Source organism: Nerophis ophidion, linkage group LG10 (assembly GCF_033978795.1).
Source record: "Nerophis ophidion isolate RoL-2023_Sa linkage group LG10, RoL_Noph_v1.0, whole genome shotgun sequence".
Classification (NCBI taxonomy): Eukaryota; Metazoa; Chordata; class Actinopteri; order Syngnathiformes; family Syngnathidae; genus Nerophis; species Nerophis ophidion.
Genome location: NC_084620.1, coordinates 41674260 through 41695610, shown reverse-complemented (window position 1 = coordinate 41695610; position 21351 = coordinate 41674260). Strand labels below are relative to the sequence as shown.

The window sequence follows — 21351 nt, the reverse complement described above, 5'->3', positions numbered from 1 at the left end:
TGTCAAAAATAACGAGTTACCTCATGCTATCAATCACAAAAAAACGTTGCATTAATCATGTAAATACGCAGATTAATCACAGTTTATTTTGCTCCTTTGCCGTAAACGGACTCTGACAATGAAATTACATTTGTGACCAAGTATTGGGGCCTTTTTAATTGAATTTAAATTTGAAGTTAAATTAAATCATGCAAGCGAGAAGGAGTTGTGATTAATCCTGATTAATCCAATGTCAAAAGTGTGACTAATCTGATTTTAAAAGTGTATGGTTTGACAGCATTACTAATAACGTCTCGATAGTAGTGAACTCATTAAATTTTTACAATCTGCTGAGGGCCAATAGAAAACAAGCGGTGGGCCGAAACTGGCCCCCGGGCCGCACTTTGGACACCCCTGGGTTAGAGTGTCCGCCACAAGATCGGTAGGTTGTGAGTTCAAACCCCGGCCGAGTCATACCAGAGACTAAACAAATGGGACCCCTTACCTCCCTGCTTGGCACTCAGCATCAAGGGTTAGAATTTGGGTTGAAATCACCAAAAATGCTGCTGCCCACTGCTCCCCTCACCTCCCAGAGGGGTGAACAAGGATATAGGTCAAACGCAGAGGACAAAATTCACCACACCTGGTGTGTGTGTGACAATCATTGGTACTTTAACTTTAACTTTTTTTGGGTCGCGGGGGTCCCTGGAGCCTATCTATGAACAAATCTTAGTAAAAGTAAAATTCTAATCCGAATAATAATCAGATTCAATCAATTGTTGTCCATGTACACGTGGCTACTGTCTGAATCAGAATTGAGCAGCTCCTTCCAGTAGCCGAAAGTCTCATAAATACAATGAGACGAGCTATGTGCACACGGACACGTTTTATCGGATTAAAAGCCTAACCGCAGTAAAAATGCTTCATGTAAACACACCCTTTGGAATATTCTGACCGGATCACACATGTTCGGATCAAAATTTTATTCCGATCGAGATAGGTGGTTTATGCCGAAAATCATTCGCATAAACCGCGAAAACACACCTTCCGAAATTCGGGTTAGAATTATCCTTATTGCGTATGTCTTTGATGTCCGATACACTTAGGTGGAGGAGAAAGACTAAATTAAATAGTCTCGGAACAAAGCGATTGTCTTGCTGCTGCCTCCCGACATTCAACATGTACAGATGTAGTGTATATGATGTTGAGTTTGTTGCTTTAAACGAGACTAGCAAAAACAAAAGTAATGTCTTGAGTGTCATGCGTCGATGTAACAAAACAATAAGCAATCCAGTTGTCGTTTTAACGAGCTGCTTTATTCAGGACTTTACAGCTACTCCAAGTTAGGGCTGGGCGATATATCGATATACTCGATATATCGCGGGTTTGTCTCTGTGTGATAAAGACAATGACCATTTCGTGATATTCGAGTATACGCTCTCACGCAGTTGCTTTGAGCTGCGAGCATTACACTACAGGCTTTTCTCACTCTTTATTGTCTCTCCTTCTCAGAGACATAAAACAAGCGCACCATCTTAGATACGTCACATACGTATACGCCCTCGCGGAGCAGAGAGGTAGCAGCATGGGTAACGTTAGCTGTGCATTCATAGCTTGTTTTAAAATGTCTCTGACAATCTGGCACTTTCTGTTTTGAAATGACATGAATGTTTGTGCATCTGCTTGATAACTGTTTAAAAATACAGTATTGGTAAATTAACTTTATTGTGGTTTCCCTCTCTGCATGAAAGTTTAAAATGAGCATATATTAATGCAGTAAGAACAAGAATGTTTTAATGTAGACACATAGAATCATCATACTGCTGTGATTATATGCATCAAGTGTTCATTCAAGGCCAAGGCAAAATATCAAGATATATATTGTGTATCCTGACATGGCCTAAAAATATTGAGATATTAAAAAAAGGCCATATCGCCCAGCCCTACTCCAAGTGCTCACTGCTAGCCTCAAACACATACACAGAATGTCGTAACATGAAAAAGCGCGCAAACCGTACGCAATTACAACATAAAAAGCCCAGAACAGCTCTATTTCAAAAAGAGAGGTAAAACAAAAGTAGTGAACAGAAAGACAAAAGGATTGTAAACATTGTTTGTTTACAATGGCAGTCTATCGCTTCTTCAGCAGCTGCAGTGAGCAACCTCGTCCAAAAGATGGTGCGGAAGCACAAATTACCCACCTTTCAATTTATGTTAGGTTCAACGCAAGTCAAAGTAAAGTATTCCAATTCAAGGTGTGATGGATGTACACAGAAACATGGTCATTTCCAACTCTCGCCCTCCTCCCGCTGTGTGTGGGCGTGTGCCTTCACGGCAGGTGGGACGCATAAATGCTTGTTTTATCTTTCTAATGCAATTAAGACCCCGGTCCTCGTTTAGACACACGATCTTCAGCGGCGCCACAACGGCTGCCAACATGAATAGATGTCGCTTTGTCTAGTGCTTTGTCCACTGTGTGTCTTGGGACAACATTGGACCGGTGTTGTTCACGCCGACACCCTCACAGCGCCTGGTGGAGCCGGGGTGGGCCTCCCGGCATCTCTTGAGCTGAGTGGTGCGTTCAGGTGTGCTCCGAACACAGAGCACTAACTCCAAGTGAAGGATGTGACTAATTTTAAGTATATTTTTAGTGCAGTGTAGGGGTTGTACGGTACACCGGTATGAGTATAGTACCGCGATACTACCATAGATTGATTAACGTCGACCCCGACTTAAACAAGTTGAAAAACTCATTCAGGTGTTACCATTTAGTGGTCAATTGTATGGACTATGTACTGTACTGTGCAATCTACTAATAAAAGTTTCAATCAATACTAATGCATCAAATTCGGTACCATAAAAAACCTCTAAAAAGTACCAGTCCCCCGCCCCCCATCGTCGTCACGTCATATCATTGCTGGTTTTATGAGCAGAAGAGCATGTTCGGCAGCGCATAATCACAGAGTACCTACAAGCCGACACAGTGTGTAAACACAAAAGGGAGAATGGACGCATTTTGGCTTAAAAACTAACGATAAACGCTGAACACTGATGACACCGAAACGCCCTCAGGAAGACATGGCTTTAAGACATGGCTAGCTAGCTAGGGGCTAATGTCCATTAGCAGTGTTTTAGCTTCTTCTAAATCACTAACCCTCGCCTCCATGGCGATTAATAAAGAAAGTTTCTTACAAGTATCATAGCTAAACATGCTTCACTACAAACCATAGCTCACCGGCGTCGAAATGGAAACAAACGCCATTGGTGGATCTACACCTAACATCCACTGTAATGATACCAAGTACAAGAGCGTATCTAGTCGATACTACTATGATTACATCGATATTTTTTGGCATCACAAAATCTTATTTAGTTTTTAATAAATGTGTTTTATAGTTATAAAATCAGGAAATACGTCCCTGGACACACGAGGACTTTGAATATGACCAATGTATGATCCTGTAACTACTTGGTATTGGATTAATACCTATATTTGTGGTATCATCCAAAACTAATGTAAAGTATCAAACAACAGAAGAATAAGTGATTATTACATTGTAACAGAAGTGTAGATAGAAAATGTTAAAAGAGAAAGTAGGCAGATATTAACAGTAAATAAACAAGTACATTAATAATTAATTTTCTACCACTTGTCCTTCATAATTTTGATGAAATAATAGAATGAGAAATTACTCAATAACTGACTCAACTAAATTCGGACCCTTTGTTTGCTTACTTATTACTAAAAAAAAAAAGTTGTCTTGTATGTTCACTATTTTATTTAAGGACAAACTTGCAATAAAAAAAACATATGTTTAATATACTGTAAGATTTTTTGTTAAAATAAAGCCAATGCTATTTTTTGTGGTCCCCTTTATTTAGAAAAGTATCGAAAAGTAGCAAAAAGTTTCAAATACATTTTGGCACTGGTACTGGTACCAAAATATTGGTATCTGGACAACACTAGTGCAGTGTAACGTTTACTTTGGTTGGTATGATGTTTTTTTATCATTTAATTTTGATAGCGATTTGATATAATTGTGTTGTTGTTATTTGCATTGTTTCTAGTGGTTAGAGTGTCCGCCCTAAGATTGGTAGGGCGTGAGTTCAAACCATAACCAAAGACTATAAAAATAGGACCCATTACCTCCTTGCTTGGCACTCAGCATGAAGGGTTGGAATTGAGGGGTTAAATCACCATTAATGATTCCTGGGCATGACCACCGCTGCTGCTCACTGCTCCCTCACCTCCCAGGGGGTGTTTAAGGGTGATGGGTCAAATGCATAGAATAATTACGCCACACCTAATGTGTGGGTGTGACTATCCGTGGTACATTTAACTTTTTTAACTTTAACTTTACTTTGTTGATGCTTATTATTTCCAAACTTTCACGGGCCATTCCAAAAATGATGTGGCGGGCCAGATCTGTGCCCCGGACCTTGAGTTTGACACCACCAGAGAATAGATCAACATCATCAACAACATCCCGACAACGAGGGGAGGGAAATGATCAACTTGAATAGCCTTGATTGCAAACAGAAAACAGGTGAGGGGAAATTATCTGGGAAAAAAAGTGAAAACATTAACAAAACCGGAAGAGCCACCAAAATAAAAGCACAGGACAGGAACTAACACAAAACACCGGAGAACACTGACAAAACCCAACATGAAGGAAACTGCCTTTTTGATTTGATGCTTTGGATCGGTTTATAGGTCAGAAATGAGGAAAGTCGTCATCATATTTGCCAACTTTGAGACCTCTGAATTCGGGAGATGTGGGGCGTGTTGGGGGCGTGGTTGCGGAGGCGGGGTTGAGGTGCAGGCAGCACACCCCTTCCCCTTCGAGCTGTCCTGGATGAAATGAAATTCTTTTTTCCAATCAATTCTTATTATTATTCGTCGTCGCCATGTCTCGTCTTCGTTCTTCTGCTTCGTCTGCTTCTTGTTGTGTGTGCAGTTGTTCTGCCATGAACTGATTAACGTGGACCCCGACTTAAACAAGTAGAAAAACGTATTCGGATGTTACCACTTCAGTGGTCAATTGTACGGAATATGTACTGTACTGTGTAATCTACTAACAAAAGTCTCGATCCATCAATCAATCAATCAAAGTGCACTGAGCTCCAAAAGTCGTAGATGTGATAGTAGCGTCCCGGAAGAGTTAGTGCTGCAAGGGGTTCTGGGTATTAGTTCTGTTGTGTTTACGTTGTGTTACGGTGCGGATGTTTTCTCACGAAATGTGTTTGTCATTCTTGTTTGGGTGTGGGTTGACAGTGTGGTGCCTTTTTGTGACAGTGTTAAAGTTGTTCATACGGCCACCCTCAGTGTGACCTGTATGGCTGTTGAACAAGTATGCATTGCATTCACTTTTATGTGTATGTGTGCTAAAGATTTTTGGGAGGGGCACTGAAATTCGGGAGTCTCTCTGGAAAATCGGGAATGTTGGCAAGTATGGTCATCATAGGTGTCATTTAAACCAACAGTTCAATCTCCATATGACTAGAATATCCATGAAGGCTCGATTGAGTCATTCAATCTGAAGTCAAAATTACATCATTTGGTGTCAGCTGCCCCCTACTAACACACGAGGGAGCCCCTTGGCCATCTGACTGCAGCTTATAATAAAACGTACAGTACACACCGTCTTGATTTGTGTTCCTGTAAGCCGACTGTTGGTGTTCACGTGCCAGGCAGACGTTATTCAAATGAAGCCAGGATGGCGGATGATTTACAGTCGGGATGTTTCCGGCCCGATGAGACAAGCGACAAGAAAAACTTGCGCTCACATGTGCAAACAATTTCTCGCCGTGCAACAACCCGGAGCCAAATGAACTGTCTGCTCGGCATAGGGAGCGTGAACAAATTGCCTTTTTACGTCAAGGCAGGAACATGGCCACCAACACACTCACTGGATATATGCAAATATATGTCACGCAAATAACGACATCACTGTCTTCTTTGGCAACTAGCATGGAAAAGGTACGGTGGCATCCAATTAGCGGACCACATGCAACTGTTACTTCTATTTGTGGCAGCGTGGGCGGATGCTGCCGGCGTCCTGATTGGCTGAACCAAGGCAAGGTAATGACAAGGAAGAGGGTATACTTTCTGGGTTTTGTGTGAAAACTGAGAGGCGTTCGAACCAAGGCTTTGATTGAATCTGAATCTTTGTTGGGTGAGGTTTTTCTTGAAGTGACGCATATCAGGCATTGGCATGATAAAATGTTTTCTACTTCTGCAACCTTTTACCACAGAGTTTGACTGATTGATTGACACTTTTATTAGTAGATTGCAGAGTACAGTACATATCCCGTACAATTGACCATTTTATGGTAACACCTAAATACGTATTTCAACTTGTTTAAGTCGGGGTCCACGTTAGGGATGTCCGATATTATCGGCCGATAAATGCTTTAAAATGTAATATCTGAAATTATCTGTGTCGGTTTCAAAATGATCGGTATCGGCTTCAAAAAGTAAAATTTATGACTTATTAAAACTGAACTGCTGTGTACACGGACGTAGGGAGAAGTACAGAGCGCCAATTAACCTTAAAGACCCAATCACATAATATCGAAGGCTTTTCACACACACAAGTGAATGCAAAGCATACTTGGTCAACAGCCATACAGGTCACACTGAGGGTGGCCGTATAAAGAACTTTAATTAACACTATTACAAATATGCGCCACACTGTGAACCCACACCAAACAAGAATGAACAACACATTTCGGGAGAGCATCCGCACCGTAACACAACATAAACACAACAGAACAAATACCCAGAACCCCTTACAGCACTAACTCTTCCGGGACGCTACAATATAACTCCCCCGATCCCCGATACCCCCTATTCCCCACCCCACCACCTCAACCCCGCCCATCTCAACCTCCTCATGCTCTCTAAGGGAGAGCATGTCCCAAATTCCTAGCTGCTGTTTTGAAGCATGTTCAAAAAAAAAATGCACTTTTTGACTCCAATAATAAATATGGCAATGCCATGTTGGCATTTTTTTCCATAACTCGAGTTAATTTATTTTGGAAAACCTTGTTACATTGTTTAATGCATTCAGCGGGGCATCACAGCAAAATTAGGCATAATAATGTGTTAATTTCACGACTGTATATATATATATATATATATATATATATATATATATATATATATATATATATATATATATATATATATATATATATATACATATATACATATATATATATATATATATATATATATATATATATATATATATATATATATATATATATATATATATATATATATATCGGTTGATATCCGAATCGGTAATTAAGAGCTGGACAATATTGGAATATCGGATATTGGCAAAAAAGCCATTATCGGACATCTCTAGTCTACGTTAATCAATTCATTGTAAAAGTCATTTGCAGTAGTATGTGAAATATGCTAACTGTTGGCTTACTAACATGCTGATATTACAGCGCTAACTTTTTAGACCAATTTTTCAGTCGTACACCTCAGAGTCATACAAATTGGTGGCGTGGCGCAGTTGGTAGAGTGGCCGTGTCAGCAACCTGAGGGTTCCTGGTTCAATCCCCACCTTCTACCAACCTAGTCACGCCCACCTTTCTACTGCTGGAATATGGTTAGAGCCTTGCATGGCAGCTCCCGCAATCAATGTGTGAATGTGTGTATGTGAATGGATGAATGTGGAAATAGTGTCAAAGCGCTTTGAGTACCTTGAAGGTAGAAAAAGCGCTACACAAGTATAACCCATTTACCATTTACCCCATATAAGTAATTGTGGATTCAATTGTCTTCTGTTTTCCCTAAATTGGCTTTGTTGAGTCTTCAGTTCCAGTTACCGTATTTTCTATATCATAGGGCGCACCGGATTATAAGGCGCAATGCCGATGAATGGTCTATTTTGTAACTTCTTACATATATAAGGCGCACCGGATTATATAGTGCATTAAAGGAGTCGTATATTTATATATATTTTTTCTAAATTGAAAACGCTTCCTTGTGGTCTCCATAACATGTAATGGTGTTTTTTTGGTCAAAATGTTGCATAGATTATGTTTTACAGATCATCTTCAAGCCGCTTTCTGACAGTCGCTTCAGCGACGGGCCGTTTTGTGGGCGGTCTTATTTACGTGGCTCACCTTCGACAGCTTCTTCTCCCCGTCATCTTTGTTGTAGCGGTGTAGCGTGCAAGGACGGGGGTGGAAGAAGTGTCAAAAGATGGAGCTGACTGTTTTAATGACATTCAGACTTTTACTTAAATCAATAACGGAGCAGCAACTCCTTATCCATGGCTCCCTAGTGAAAAATCGTCCGACCGGAACACTCTGATAGCTAAAGTTCCTTGGGTGAATAATGTAAACTCACTATACCAGTATGTTTTTAACACGTTCAAGGTGAGTTTACTGACAGATATAAGTAAAAACTTTACAATACTTTATATTAGACATGGCAACAATGGAGGATGAACGTCCCATAACGAGAAGATAGAGAAAAAGAAGAAGCTTCTCAACAACGGACTACAAATGCAGACGTGTAAAATTTTTCAGGATTTATGTAGATTCCAAATACAGATCAGCAGGTATCAGAAGGCAAAAACATTTTCTTTTGCATAATTATGTGAAACAAAACGGCAGATAATATGTTTTACCTTCTACACACACCATAATAATACTCGTAAGTTGAAGCACAGTACAATCCATCAAGCGGGGCGGCTTCATAGCTTGCCAAAGTCAAACTAAAACATTTTGATCGATTTTTTTAAAGCCCCATGTTCTATATTTTCAATGGAACATATAAAATGTTGGTGTTGTTTACTTAAGTCATAGTGCAGTCTACACGTAACTCGTATGTGTGACTGCCATCTACTGGTCACACTTCATCATTTCGCCATGTACAAAATAAGTCGGTAAGCAAAACCAGAATTATTCCGTACATTAGGCGTACTGTTGAGTTTTGAAAAACAAAAAAATGATTTTAAGTGCGCCTTACTTGGTTATAAGGAATTTCCCTGATTTGAAACAAATTGAAAGCCGGTATGTTGACTCAGCAGTTATCGCAGTAACACAAACACAAACACTTGTTCGGGCAGGAGGTTTATAAAGGTTAATAGAGTGTTTAAAGATGACTTTGGCAAAACCCAAGATTGGATGGTGCAGGTGAATGACTCTGGTTCACACGTAATGTCAAAGTTGTTATCATGCCAGCAGTCGGCACATTTTTCTTCTAATCTTTATTCCTTACCACTTTTGGTAAACTGTGGCGCCTCAAGTAAATACATAAAAATGGATCTGCAGTACATTTGAAAGGCTCAACATGCTTTGGACACAAAATATATTGCATAGGTGACAGAGTAGGGCTGGGGCGATATGGCTTTTTTTTATATCTCGATATTTTTAGGTCATATCGCGATACACGATATATATCTCGATATTTTGCCTTAGCCTTGAATTAACACTTGATACATATAATCACAGCAGTATGATGATTCTATGCGTCTACATTAAAAATGTCTTGTTCATACTGCATTAATATATGCTCATTTTAAACTTTCATGCAGAGAGGGAAACCACAACTAAGTCAATCGACCAAAAGTGTATATATTAAACAGTTATTAAGCAGTGGCACAAACATTCATGTCATTTCAAAACAGAAAGTGCAAGATTGGCAGAGACATTTTAAAACAAGCTATTAGTGCACTTTTGTGCATGATGTCACTAAGATGACATATCAAAACAACACTAAATTAAAGTGCACTTTTTGTACAGAACGCCATTACAATAGTTTAAAACAAATAAAGTGCACTTTTGTGCAGGATGTCACACACCATATTTCAATAAGTGTCAAATAAAAATGAGCTGCATAATAGGAAACTAAATAGTGTATGTCCTTCTCTATGTTCCTGAAGGAACTCTCCTGAAGGAATCAATAAAGTACTATCAATGTGGTAGGTTACTGCGGACATTATCTCCTTTTGTTGTTGACTTTTTTTTTCATAGGGTGTTGATCTGGAAATGTTTGCCTCTGCATTTTGATGGTGTGGGCGTGTGGCACCGAATGGAGATGATGACATGCGGAGTAAGCACTCTTCATTCTCTAGCAGGTGACTTTTCAAATGGTGCTACATATTAGCAGTAATGCTACTTTTGGTAGCAACGCTTTTGCCACATACTTGACAAATTACGGTTGTCTGTTCGACATATTCCCACTTTAAGCCAAACCACCGCCAGACGATAGACCCCCTGCTGTTTTTCTTGGGAGTTAATTCTTGCTTCATTTGTTACCAGATTCGCACCTTCTTTCTCTCGTATTACCACTCGCATCACAGGTAACGTTACCCATGCTGCTACCTCTCTGCTCCGCGAGGGCGTATACGTATGTGACATATGTAAGAAGGTGCGCTTGCTGTCTGTGAGAAGGAGAGACAAGAAGGAGTGGGAAACGCATGCAGAGAGTAATGCAAGCAACTAAAAGCAACTGCGTGAGAACGTATACTCGAATATCACGATATAGTAGGGGTGTAACGGTACGTGTATTTGTATTGAACTGTTTCGGTACGGGGGTTTCGGTTCGGTTCGGAGGTGTACCGAACGAGTTCCACACGGACATATTAAGTAGCGCGCCGCACGTTGTGTAAACAATACACACCGAGGCACCATGAATTGATTTACGTGGACCCCGACTTAAACATGTTGAAAAACGTATTCGGGTGTTACCATTTAGTGGTCAATTGTACGGAATATGTACCGTAGTATGCAATCTACTAATAAAAGTTTCAATCAATAAAAAAACAAAACAAAAAAAACATACGGCATGCCAGCAACGACTGGGCTACGATAGACTTAACATACCTCCTCTTTACACCGGACATGTCCTCTTTTGCGGAGCTGTCCGAGTGGAGTTTCTTAAATGCCTCAAATGCCCGGCATTTTAAGTTAGGGTTGCGTGTATTTTCAATGTACGTTCAGGGTTAAGAAGGGGTTAAAAACCAAACAAATTGTGTGCGCAGCAACATTCGTGAGGGAGGGGCAGAGACAGAGAGAGCGAGAGAGTTATGATAAACGCGAATGCGTCGCCAGCCTCTGCTTTTTATCCATAGATTTATCAGATTTTGTTTTTTATTATCTATAGCAGGGGTGTGAAAAGTGTGCCCCGGAGGCCATTTGCGGCCCACAGCTAACGTTTTAAAGGCCCACGGCACATTCTAAAAATACTATTAAAATAGACAAAAATATAAAAAAAATTAAATAAAAAATCTTGTAATTTAGAACAAGTTGCAACGTTGACTAATAAAGCAAAGCTGTTTTTTTTTCTTTCTGTCATTGCTCAAAACATAATATTGAATCAAAATCAATGTTATTATGAATTATTGACCTATCCAAGGTTCCGATAACTTCACATCAATTATTCCACTTAGAAAAATGTTTTTGGTGGAAGATTTTGCAAATTTGGTAAATAAATAACCAAAAAATTTATATTTTGTTGTTTTCTTACTGTACCAAAATGTTTGTGTGCCGTTACACCCCTACAATATAGTCTAACATTAACATAACATTTTCGATATCGCACAGAGACAAACCCGCGATGTATCGAGTATATCGATATAAATTGTCCAGCCCTATGACAGCGTATTAAAAAGATATTATAAGGCCGCCAAAGCTTTGTCCTCTTCATCAATATTGGATTCCCGAGGCTGACGGTCTGAACGGTTAACTTTTAACTCGATTCAGCTTTAATTTTCCCCTTGAAATCTTGTAAGTCGGCTTTCCAGAAGAGACTTTCAAAGAGAGCACCGCCGGGCTGCAGGCTTCACACATTCGACCGCCCAATAACAGCTTGCCAAAGCCCAAACCAAGAAGCGCCGCATGAGCCAAGCAGCCAATTACGGCCCCATTCATCTCGGAATTAAATCACCTCCACCGTGACAGGTGTGACCACTTAGCTCCTTCGGGATCTTCTTCTCATCCCAACATTTTGGACGCTTGCGAGAAAATGAAGCTGCAACGCTCCTAACTGTCAGCATTGGGTAAATTAAAACACGGCAGCGTTTATTGTGCTGTGGCGGACCTTCGATGGAGGAAGAATCACACCGGAGAAAAGGATGTCCATCAGGTAAATGGCAGAGACTACTGGGAGAGAGTTGCCTTTTTATTGCTCATAAATGCTAGTTTAATCCCTCAAGTCATCATTTAACGGCACGTAGGAATCATTGGACAAGTGGATGGAGCGTTTTGGAATCGTAAAACGCTCCACTAAGGCCTAATATTCCTCATTTGGAATTGAAGGCTTTTATATGTTGCATATTCTTAACCTTCTTAAAGCGTGTTAGCATCTTTGTTGCCGTTGTAACTGCCACACAGCGCTCGTCTCTACAGTTGTTGTGTTTTTCTTTGTTTCTCGCATTGAACTAAGAGAGCAGAGACCAACAAGGCCAATTTCTCGTTTGTTCAACATAAATCTGATTCTGATAAACTTGCGAAACACACATCTGGCAAGGAAATCTAACGAATTTCAGTTCAAAACCTGTGAGACGTTTACCTTTTGCCGCAACTTCCGTAAAACATTGTCACGCTCCAGTTGTAAAGAGGAACTTGGACCAGTATAAACACATTGGAAGATCCACGCGTTGACATTTAGACCTCCTAAAGGCCAGCGTCCACTACGGTGGAAACTTGTATTTTGGATAAGAGGGCTATTTTTTCTGAAATGTATAACTCTGACAAATAGACCAAAAACAAATGTCAACTGCAGAGGATTATCAAAATAGAAAAAGTCCTTCCCCAAGTGTTCTGAAAATGATGCTCCTTGAACAAATGAGTTGAAGAGCCCCACCTGTACAATCTGGTGACCCAGAGAACATCAACAGAAGCCAATTCAAACCACAAGATCTTAAAGGGGCACGTGTGAAAAAAGCAAGCAGTCCAATGAATAATTTCACAAAATCAAACACAAATGCGACAAACTTAGCAGCATTTGACACTTTTAACACTTCACCCTTCCAGCGTTACAAGTGTCATTCCTCTGATAAAAAAAACTCACTGGATAAGCATCTTTAAGTCTCCCCTTCATTTTGATGCCAACAACAACCGCATAGACCTTGTAGATCAAGGGTGCCCACACTTTTACAGCAAGCAAGCTACTTTTCCAAATTGAGGTGCTCTACCTCATCTTCATTCATATATATATATATATATATATATATATATATATATATATATATATATATATATATATATATATATATATGTCTTGATTGGATTATCCAGAGAATAGTGGTCGATACCGTGGTAGAGCGCAAAAATCTCCTGATGATTGAGGGAACCCCTCATGAAACAGTTCTGTAGAAATGAAGTAGTCTTGTGATTTTTCCCACACCTACATATATATATATATATATATATATATATATGTATATATATATATATATATATATATATATACATAAATATATGTCCATATGTATATACATATATATGTGTATATATAAATATATATGTATACATATGTATATGTATGTATTTATATGCATATATGTGTGTATATATATATATATATATATATATATATATATATATATATATATATGTCTATATATACATACATATGTCATATGTGTGTATATATATACAGTAAATATATATATCTATATATGTATGTATTTATACTGTATAAATATATATATATATATACACATACATATATATACATACATTATATATATATATATATATAAATATATATATATATATATATATATATATATATATATATATTATATATATATATATATATATATATATATATATATATATATATATATATATATATATACAAACCCCGTTTCCATATGAGTTGGGAAATTGTGTTAGATGTAAATATGAACGGAATACAATGATTTGCAAATAATTTTCAACCCGTATTCAGTTTAATATGCTACAAAAACAACATATGTGATGTTAAAACTGATTACAAAATTTTTTTTTGCAAATAATCATTAACTTTAGAATTTGATGCCAGCAACACGTGACAAAGAAGTTGGGAAAGGTGGCAATAAATACTGATAAAGTTGAGGAATGCTCATCAAACACTGATTTGGAACATCCCGCAGGTGTGCAGGCTAATTGGGAACAGGTGGGTGCCATGATTGGGTATAAAAGCAGCTTCCATGAAATGTTAGGTAATTCACAAACAAAGGTGGGGCAAGGGTCACCAATTTGTAAGCAAATTGTCAAACATTTTTAGAACATTTCTCAACGAGCTATTGCAAGGAATTTAGGGATTTTACCATCTACGGTCCGTAAAATCATCAAAAGGTTCAGAGAATCTGGAGAAATCACTGCACGTAAGTGATGATATTACAGACCTTTGATCCCTCAGGCGGTACTGCATCAAACACCGACATCAGTGTGTAAAGGATATCACCACTTGGGCTCAGGAACACTTCAGAAAACCGCTGTCAGTAACTACAGTTGGTCGCTACATCTGTAAGTGGAAGTTAAAACTCTACTATGCAAAGCGAAAGCTTTTTATCAACAACACGGAGGAACGCCCCCGGCTTTGCTGGGACTGAGCTCATATAAGATGGACTGATGCAAAGTGGAAAAGTGTTCTGTGGTCTGTCGAGTCCACATTTCAAATTATTTTTGGAAACTGTGGACGTGGTGTCCTCCGGAACAAAGAGGAAAATAACCATCCGGATTGTTATAAGCGCAAAGTTCAAAAGCCAGCATCTGTGATGGTATGGAGGTGTATTAGTGTATTAGTGCCCAAGGCATGGGTAACTTACACATCTGTGAAGGCACCATTAATGCTGTATGGTCCATACAGGTTTTAGAGCAACATATGTTGTCATCCAAGCAATGTTTTCATGGACGCCCCTGCTTATTTCAGCAAAACAATGCCAAGCCACATGTTAAAACAGCGTGGCTTCGTAGTAAAAGAGTGCGGGTACTTTCCTGGCCCGCCTGCAGTCCAGACATGTCTCCCATCAAAAATGTGTGGCGCATTATGAAGCATAAAATACGACTACAAGACCCGGACTATTGAACAACAGTATGTGTGAAGACAGTGATCCTCAAACTGTGGTACGGGTACCACTAGTGTTACATGGGCACCATGTAGTGGTACGCCAAAGAATCACCTAATATTGCAATGACGTGACCCGCGCCGTTATCACAGTGTTACTGTTCAACCTGTGTGCAATCTTACAGTGGCCAACAATATTAAACCTCTGTCTTGTTATAAATGAACATTTAGACCGACTGCATTTGAAAGCCAAGTGTTTTCTAAAAGGTGGTACTTGGTGGAAAAAAGTTGGAGAACCACTTTGTTAAGTTGTTTTTTTTTTTTTCCTGCCGGCATTGGGATGCTTGAGTAAAAAAAAAAAAAAAGGAATCAAACTGAGGGAAAAAATAGCCTAACACTCGCTGACTGCCTCCAGTAAATCAATACCATCAGCGGACTCAGAAGATGTCCATCAATATGAAGTCCTCAGAGGTAAACATGGCCAACATTACTAATCAGGTTGCACTGTGTCAAGCGCTTTAAAGGCTTACTGAAATGAGATTTTCTTATTTAAACGGGGATAGCAGGTCTGTCCTATGTGTCATACTTGATCATTTCGCGATATTGCCATATTTTTGCTGAAAGGATTTAGTAGAGAACATCCACGATAAAGTTTGCAACTTTCGGTGCTAAGAGAAAAGCCCTGCCTTTACCGGAAGTCGCAGACGATGACGTCACATGTTGATGGCTCCTCACATATTCACATTGTTTTTAATAGGAACAGCTATTCAGACCAAGAAAATGACAATTTCCCCATTAATTTGAGCGAGGATGAAAGATTTGTGTTTGAGGATATTGATAGCGACGGACTAGAAAAAAAAAAAAAACGCGATTGCATTGGGACAGATTCAGATGTTTTTAGACACATTTACTAGGATAATTCTGGGAAATCCCTTATCTTTCTATTGTGTTGCTAGTGTTTTAGTGAGTTTAACAGTACCTGATAGTCGGAGGGGTGTGTCCACGGGTGTCTTGACGCCAGTGTCTCAGGGAACTCGACGGCAGCTTTATGGACGGCGCAAGCTCAGCTGATCTCCGGTAAGAAGCGACTTTTTACCACAATTTTCTCACCGAAACCTGCTGGTTGACATTCGGTCGGGATCCATGTTCGCTTGACCACTGTGATCCATAGTAAAGTTTCACCTCCGGGAATTTTAAACAAGGAATCCCCGTGTGTTTGTGTGGCTAAAGGCTAAAGCTTCCCAACTCCATCTTTCTACTTTGACTTCTCCAATATTAATTGAACAAATTGCAAAAGATTCAGCAACACAGATCTCTAAAATACTGAGTAATTATGCCGTTAAAGCAGACGACTTTTAGCTGTGTGTGTGTGTAGTGCTCATATTTCCTAACAGCTCGTGACGTCACGCCTACACGTCATCATTACGTGACGTTTTCAAGAAGAAACTCCCGGGAAATTTAAAATTGCAATTTAGTAAACTAAAAAGGCCGTATTGGCATGTGTTGCAATGTTAATATTTCATCATTGATATATAAACTATCAGACTGCGTGGTGGGTAGTAGTGGGTTTCAGTAAGCCTTTAAATCTACGGAGATAAGGGCTATATAAATACAGAGGTGGGTAGTAACGCGCCACATTTACTCCGTTACATCTACTTGAGTAACTTTTGGGATAAATTGTACTTCTAAGAGTAATTTTAATGCAACATACTTTTACTTGAGTATATTTATAGAGAAGAAACGCTACTTTTACTCCGCTCCATTTATCTACATTCAGTTCACTACGCGCTACTTTTTTTATCGATCTATTAATGTTTGTTTTGGTTTTTCAAAGTAGGATCTACGCATGCCTGCGTTTCACCAATCACATGCAGTCACTGGTGACGTTGGACCAATCAAACAGAGCCAGGCAGTCACATAACCGTCACACGTAAAACACGACTTAAGCTAGTTGAAAAACTTATTGGGGTTTTACCATTTAGTGGTCAATTGTACGGATTATGTACTGTACTGTGCAATCTATTACTAAAAGTTTCAATCAATCAATCAAAAGTGTAAAGGAAAAAAGAAACTTTTTATTTCAACTGTACTTCCCGTCAAAAGCCTAAAGACTGATCCCACAGTTCCTGTCTTCACAATAAAAGTGCTGCTCCATCGCGCCTGCGCTAACAAAATAAGAGTCTCCGAAACCCTGAGCATTCAAGCTAGCAAGCTACAAAGTTTGCCGCCAATGTATTTATTGTGAAGTGTATAAAAACGAATATGGAAGCTGGACAAATAAGATGCCAAAAAACAACGACTTTCATGTGGTAATAGACGGAAGGGAGGAACTTTTTTTTCTCCTCTATTTGAAAACGTGGACGTTATCAGCACTATACTGTCTGATTCCAATCAATGCAAGCCTTAATTTTTTTTTTATTTTAATGTACTATTGTTTAATATATATTATTGTTTTGGTTGCTTAAGAGATATTCCTGGCTTTGAAATTGCTCGTTGCTATTTTTATGTTTTCGTGCATTATTTGTTGCCGTAATCATTAAACAAACAGGTTACTCATAAGTTACTCAGTACTTGAGTAGTTTTTTTCACAACATACTTTTTACTTTTACTTAAGTAAATATTCGGCTGACTACTCCTTACTTTTACTTGAGTAATAAATCTCTAAAGCATGGTTGTCGAACTCTGGCCCGCGGGCCAAATTGCCCGCCGTGTAATTTCTCTTGGCCCTTGAGGCAATATCAAATTAACATTAGAGCTGGCCCGCCGATGTAACACCGCATTCACCGCTAATACTCTTACTTGCCAACCCTCCCGATTTTCCCGAGAGACTCCCGAACTTCAGTGTCCCTCCCGAATTTCATCCCGGGCAACAATATTGGGGGTGGGCCTTAAAGGCACTGCCTTTGGCGTTCTCTACAACCTGTCGCCACGTCCGCTTTTCCTCCATACAAACAGCATGCCGGCCCAGTCACATTATATATGCGGCTTATACACACACACACAAGTGAATGCAAGGCATACTTGGTCAACAGCCATACAGGTCACACTGAAGGTGGCCATATAAACAACTTTAACACTGTTACAAATATGCGCCACACAGTGAACCCACACCAAACAAGAATTACACATTTTGGGAGAACATCCGCACCGTAACACAACATAAACACAACAAAACAAATACCCACAACTTTTCCGGGACGCTACAATGTACACCCCCTGCTATCACCAAACCCCGTCCACCTCAACCCTGCTGCCAAAAAGAGGCATTCCATTTTTATTAAAATTTAACTTGATATGCCATTGATATTTTTTAATTATTATTATTTGAAACTCGATTTTGCATGTCACTATAAAGTTATATACTGTAAGCATTGCTTGTTCAAGATTCAATGCAAAACTTTTTTGGGTCCCTATTAAAAGGTTAATTTGTTCAACCTCGGCCCGCTGCTTTGTTCGGTTTAAAATTTTGGCCCGCTCTGTATTTGAGTTTGACACCCCTGCTCTAAAGTAACAGTTCTCTTACTTGAGTACAATTTCTGGCTACTCTGTATAGATATAAATCACTTCCCACAAAGACAGCGACACTCCACCAACAAAGCAAGTAATATCCACAAATAGAACTAGTCCACCAAATAAGGAGGAGCAAGACAACAGTCAGCTGCACAAACAAAGACTTTGTCATGGGAGTGCCAGTCTGGCTGAATATGACGTCATCAGCAACACACAATGGCGTCATGGGTGCGTCCAGGTGGCACACCTGAGCGCGTAAAAGGTCCAGTGTGCGTCACCGCTCCTCCCCCACCCGGGCCAACACTTTGTGTCATGTCCTCGCGTGGACTGACGGGTGACAAAGGGGAGCGTGGAGGGGCCGGTGACGGGACTGGCTGGTACGGCACAAGGCAGGTGATGGATCGGCTACTTACGCTGCTGTTCTCCCCGGTCCAGTGGACCATCGCCTGGTTGTGGGTCGCGTCGCCTTTCAGCACGAAGGAGCTGCTGTGCAGAGACATTTGCTTCTCCAGGGACAGCGCTCTCCTCGGGCGTAGGGAGCCCGCGTCGAGGTCCGGCTGGCGGTCGCCCCCGACGCGCCGGAGCACGGCGCCGCGGTCACAGTGCGAGGGTCCCGGCATGGCGGTCCAAACCGAGGCGATCAGCAGCGAGGCGCAGAGGCGAGCGGCGGCGGGGAGCGGCGGCTGGGGCATGTTCGTGTTTTGTTGGCCGTGCTATGACTGCTCGCAGCGCGCACCAGGAGCAGGATGGGTCGGTGGGTACTGGACGCCGAGCGAAGGAGTCAGGGGGAAGGTGGGTGTGGATGGGAGGATGGAGGGGAGTTGGTGGGAACAACGTGGACGAGTCTCCGTGCCAGCAGCGCCTCGGAGACGCGGCGCAGTGCTGCCTCCTGGTGCTGAGAAGCTGCAGCAACTACTAAGGCAGTGTTTCTCAACCTTTTTTTTTTTTAGCCAAGACACATTTTTGTGTTGGAAAAATCCAGAGTCACACCACCAGTAGAAATCATTAAAAATAAGCTCAGTTGACAATAAAAAGTCGTTGGTAAAACTTTAAACCAGGGGTCACCAACCTTTTTGAAACCAAGAGCTACTTCTTAGGTACTGTTAATGTGAAGGGCTACCAGTTTGATACACACTTAAATAAATTGCCAGAAATAGCCAATTTGCTCAATTTACCGTTAATAATTAAATCTCTCTCTCTCTCTCTCTCTCTCTCTATATATATATATATATATATATGTATATATATATATATATATATATATATATATATATATATATATATATATATTTATTTAAAAATTGTTTTTTCTGTCTGTCATTCCGTCGTACATTCTTTTCCTTTTACAGAAGTTTTTTTGGAGACAATAAATTAAATGATAAATGGGTTGTACTTGTATAGCGCTTTTCTACCTTCAAGGTACTCAAAGCGCTTTGACATTACTTCCACATTTACCCATTCACACACACATTCACACACTGATGGAGGGAGCTGCCATGCAAGGCGCTAACCAGCACCCATAAGGAGCAAGGGTGAAGTGTCTTGCTCAGGACACAACGGACGTGACGAGGTTGGTACTAGGTGGGATTTGAACCAGGGCCCCCCGGGTTGTGCACGGCCACTCTCCCACTGCGCCACGAAAAAAAACACTTAATTGAATGGTTTAAAAGAGGAGAAAACACAAAAGAAATGAAAGTTAAATTTTGAAACATAGTTTAATTTCAATTTCGACTCTTTAAAATTCAAAATTCAACCGAAAAAAATTACGAGGAAAAACTAGCTAATTTGAATATTTTTTAAACAAATTTAAAAAAGAGTTTATGGAACATCATTAGTCAATTTTCCTGATTAAGATCAATTTTTAGAATTTTGATGACATGTTTAGAATAGGTTAAAATCCAATCTGCATTTTGTTAGAATATATAACAAATTGGACCAAGCTATATTTCTAACAAAGACAAATCATTATTTCTTCTAGATTTTCCAGAACAAAAATTTTAAAAGCAATTAAAAAGACTTTGAAATAATATTTAAATTTGACCCTATATATTTTCTAGATTTACCAGAAGTATTTTTTTTTATTTTAATCATAATAAGTTTGAAGAAATATTTCACAAATTTTCTTTGTTGAAAAAACAGAAGCTAAAATGAAGAATTAAATTAAAATGTATTTATTATTCTTTACAATAAAAAATAAATAAATACTTAAACATTGATTTAAATTGTCAGGAAATATTTAAAAGGTAAAAAGGTATATGTGTTTAAAAATCCTAAAATCATTTTCAAAGTTGTATTTTTTCTCTAAAATTGTCTTTCTGAAAGTTATAAGAAGCAATGTAAAAAAATTAATGAATTTATTTAAATAAGTGAAGACCAAATATTAAAATATTTTCTTGGATTTTGAAATTCTATTTGAGTTTTGTCTCTCTTAGAATTAAAAATGTCAAGCAAGGCGAGACCAGCTTGCTAGTAAATAAATACAATTTGAAAAATAGAGGCAGCTCACTGGTAAGTGCTGCTATTTGAGCTATTTTTAGAACAGGCCAGCGGGCTACTCATCTGGTCCTTACGGGCTACCTGGTGCCCGCGGGCACCGCGTTGGTGACCCCTGCTGTACATGTACATGTACTACACAAAGAAATGGACTGAACTCAACTCACCTTGATGTGTGCGTCTTAGATGAAGAAAACAGTGTTGAGTTTTTTGTTTACAGAGCAAACAACTAAAAACTAAGGTTTTGGGCATTGTTTTCTCTAAACACATACACTTGTCTAAATCATACTTGCCAACCACACGGTGGAAGAGGGGTTAGTGCATCTGCCTCAAAATAC

The 21351-nt window shown here is 39.5% G+C and overlaps 1 protein-coding gene across 4 annotated transcripts in view; it reads right to left on the bottom strand.

Moving 5' to 3' along the window:
- The window catches only part of sorcs2 (sortilin-related VPS10 domain containing receptor 2), a 498151-nt gene extending 478831 nt beyond the window's left edge, over nt 1-19320 (bottom strand). For 3 of the 4 annotated variants that reach the window (XM_061913816.1, XM_061913818.1, XM_061913819.1), the window contains exon 1: nt 18934-19320. In XM_061913816.1, the coding sequence (XP_061769800.1) occupies nt 18934-19212 (279 nt within the window). In that variant the 5' untranslated portion in view covers nt 19213-19320. The remainder of the gene's footprint in view (nt 1-18933) is intronic. The other variant, XM_061913817.1, reaches the window with a different exon arrangement.
- Between the last annotated feature and the right edge of the window lie 2031 nt (nt 19321-21351).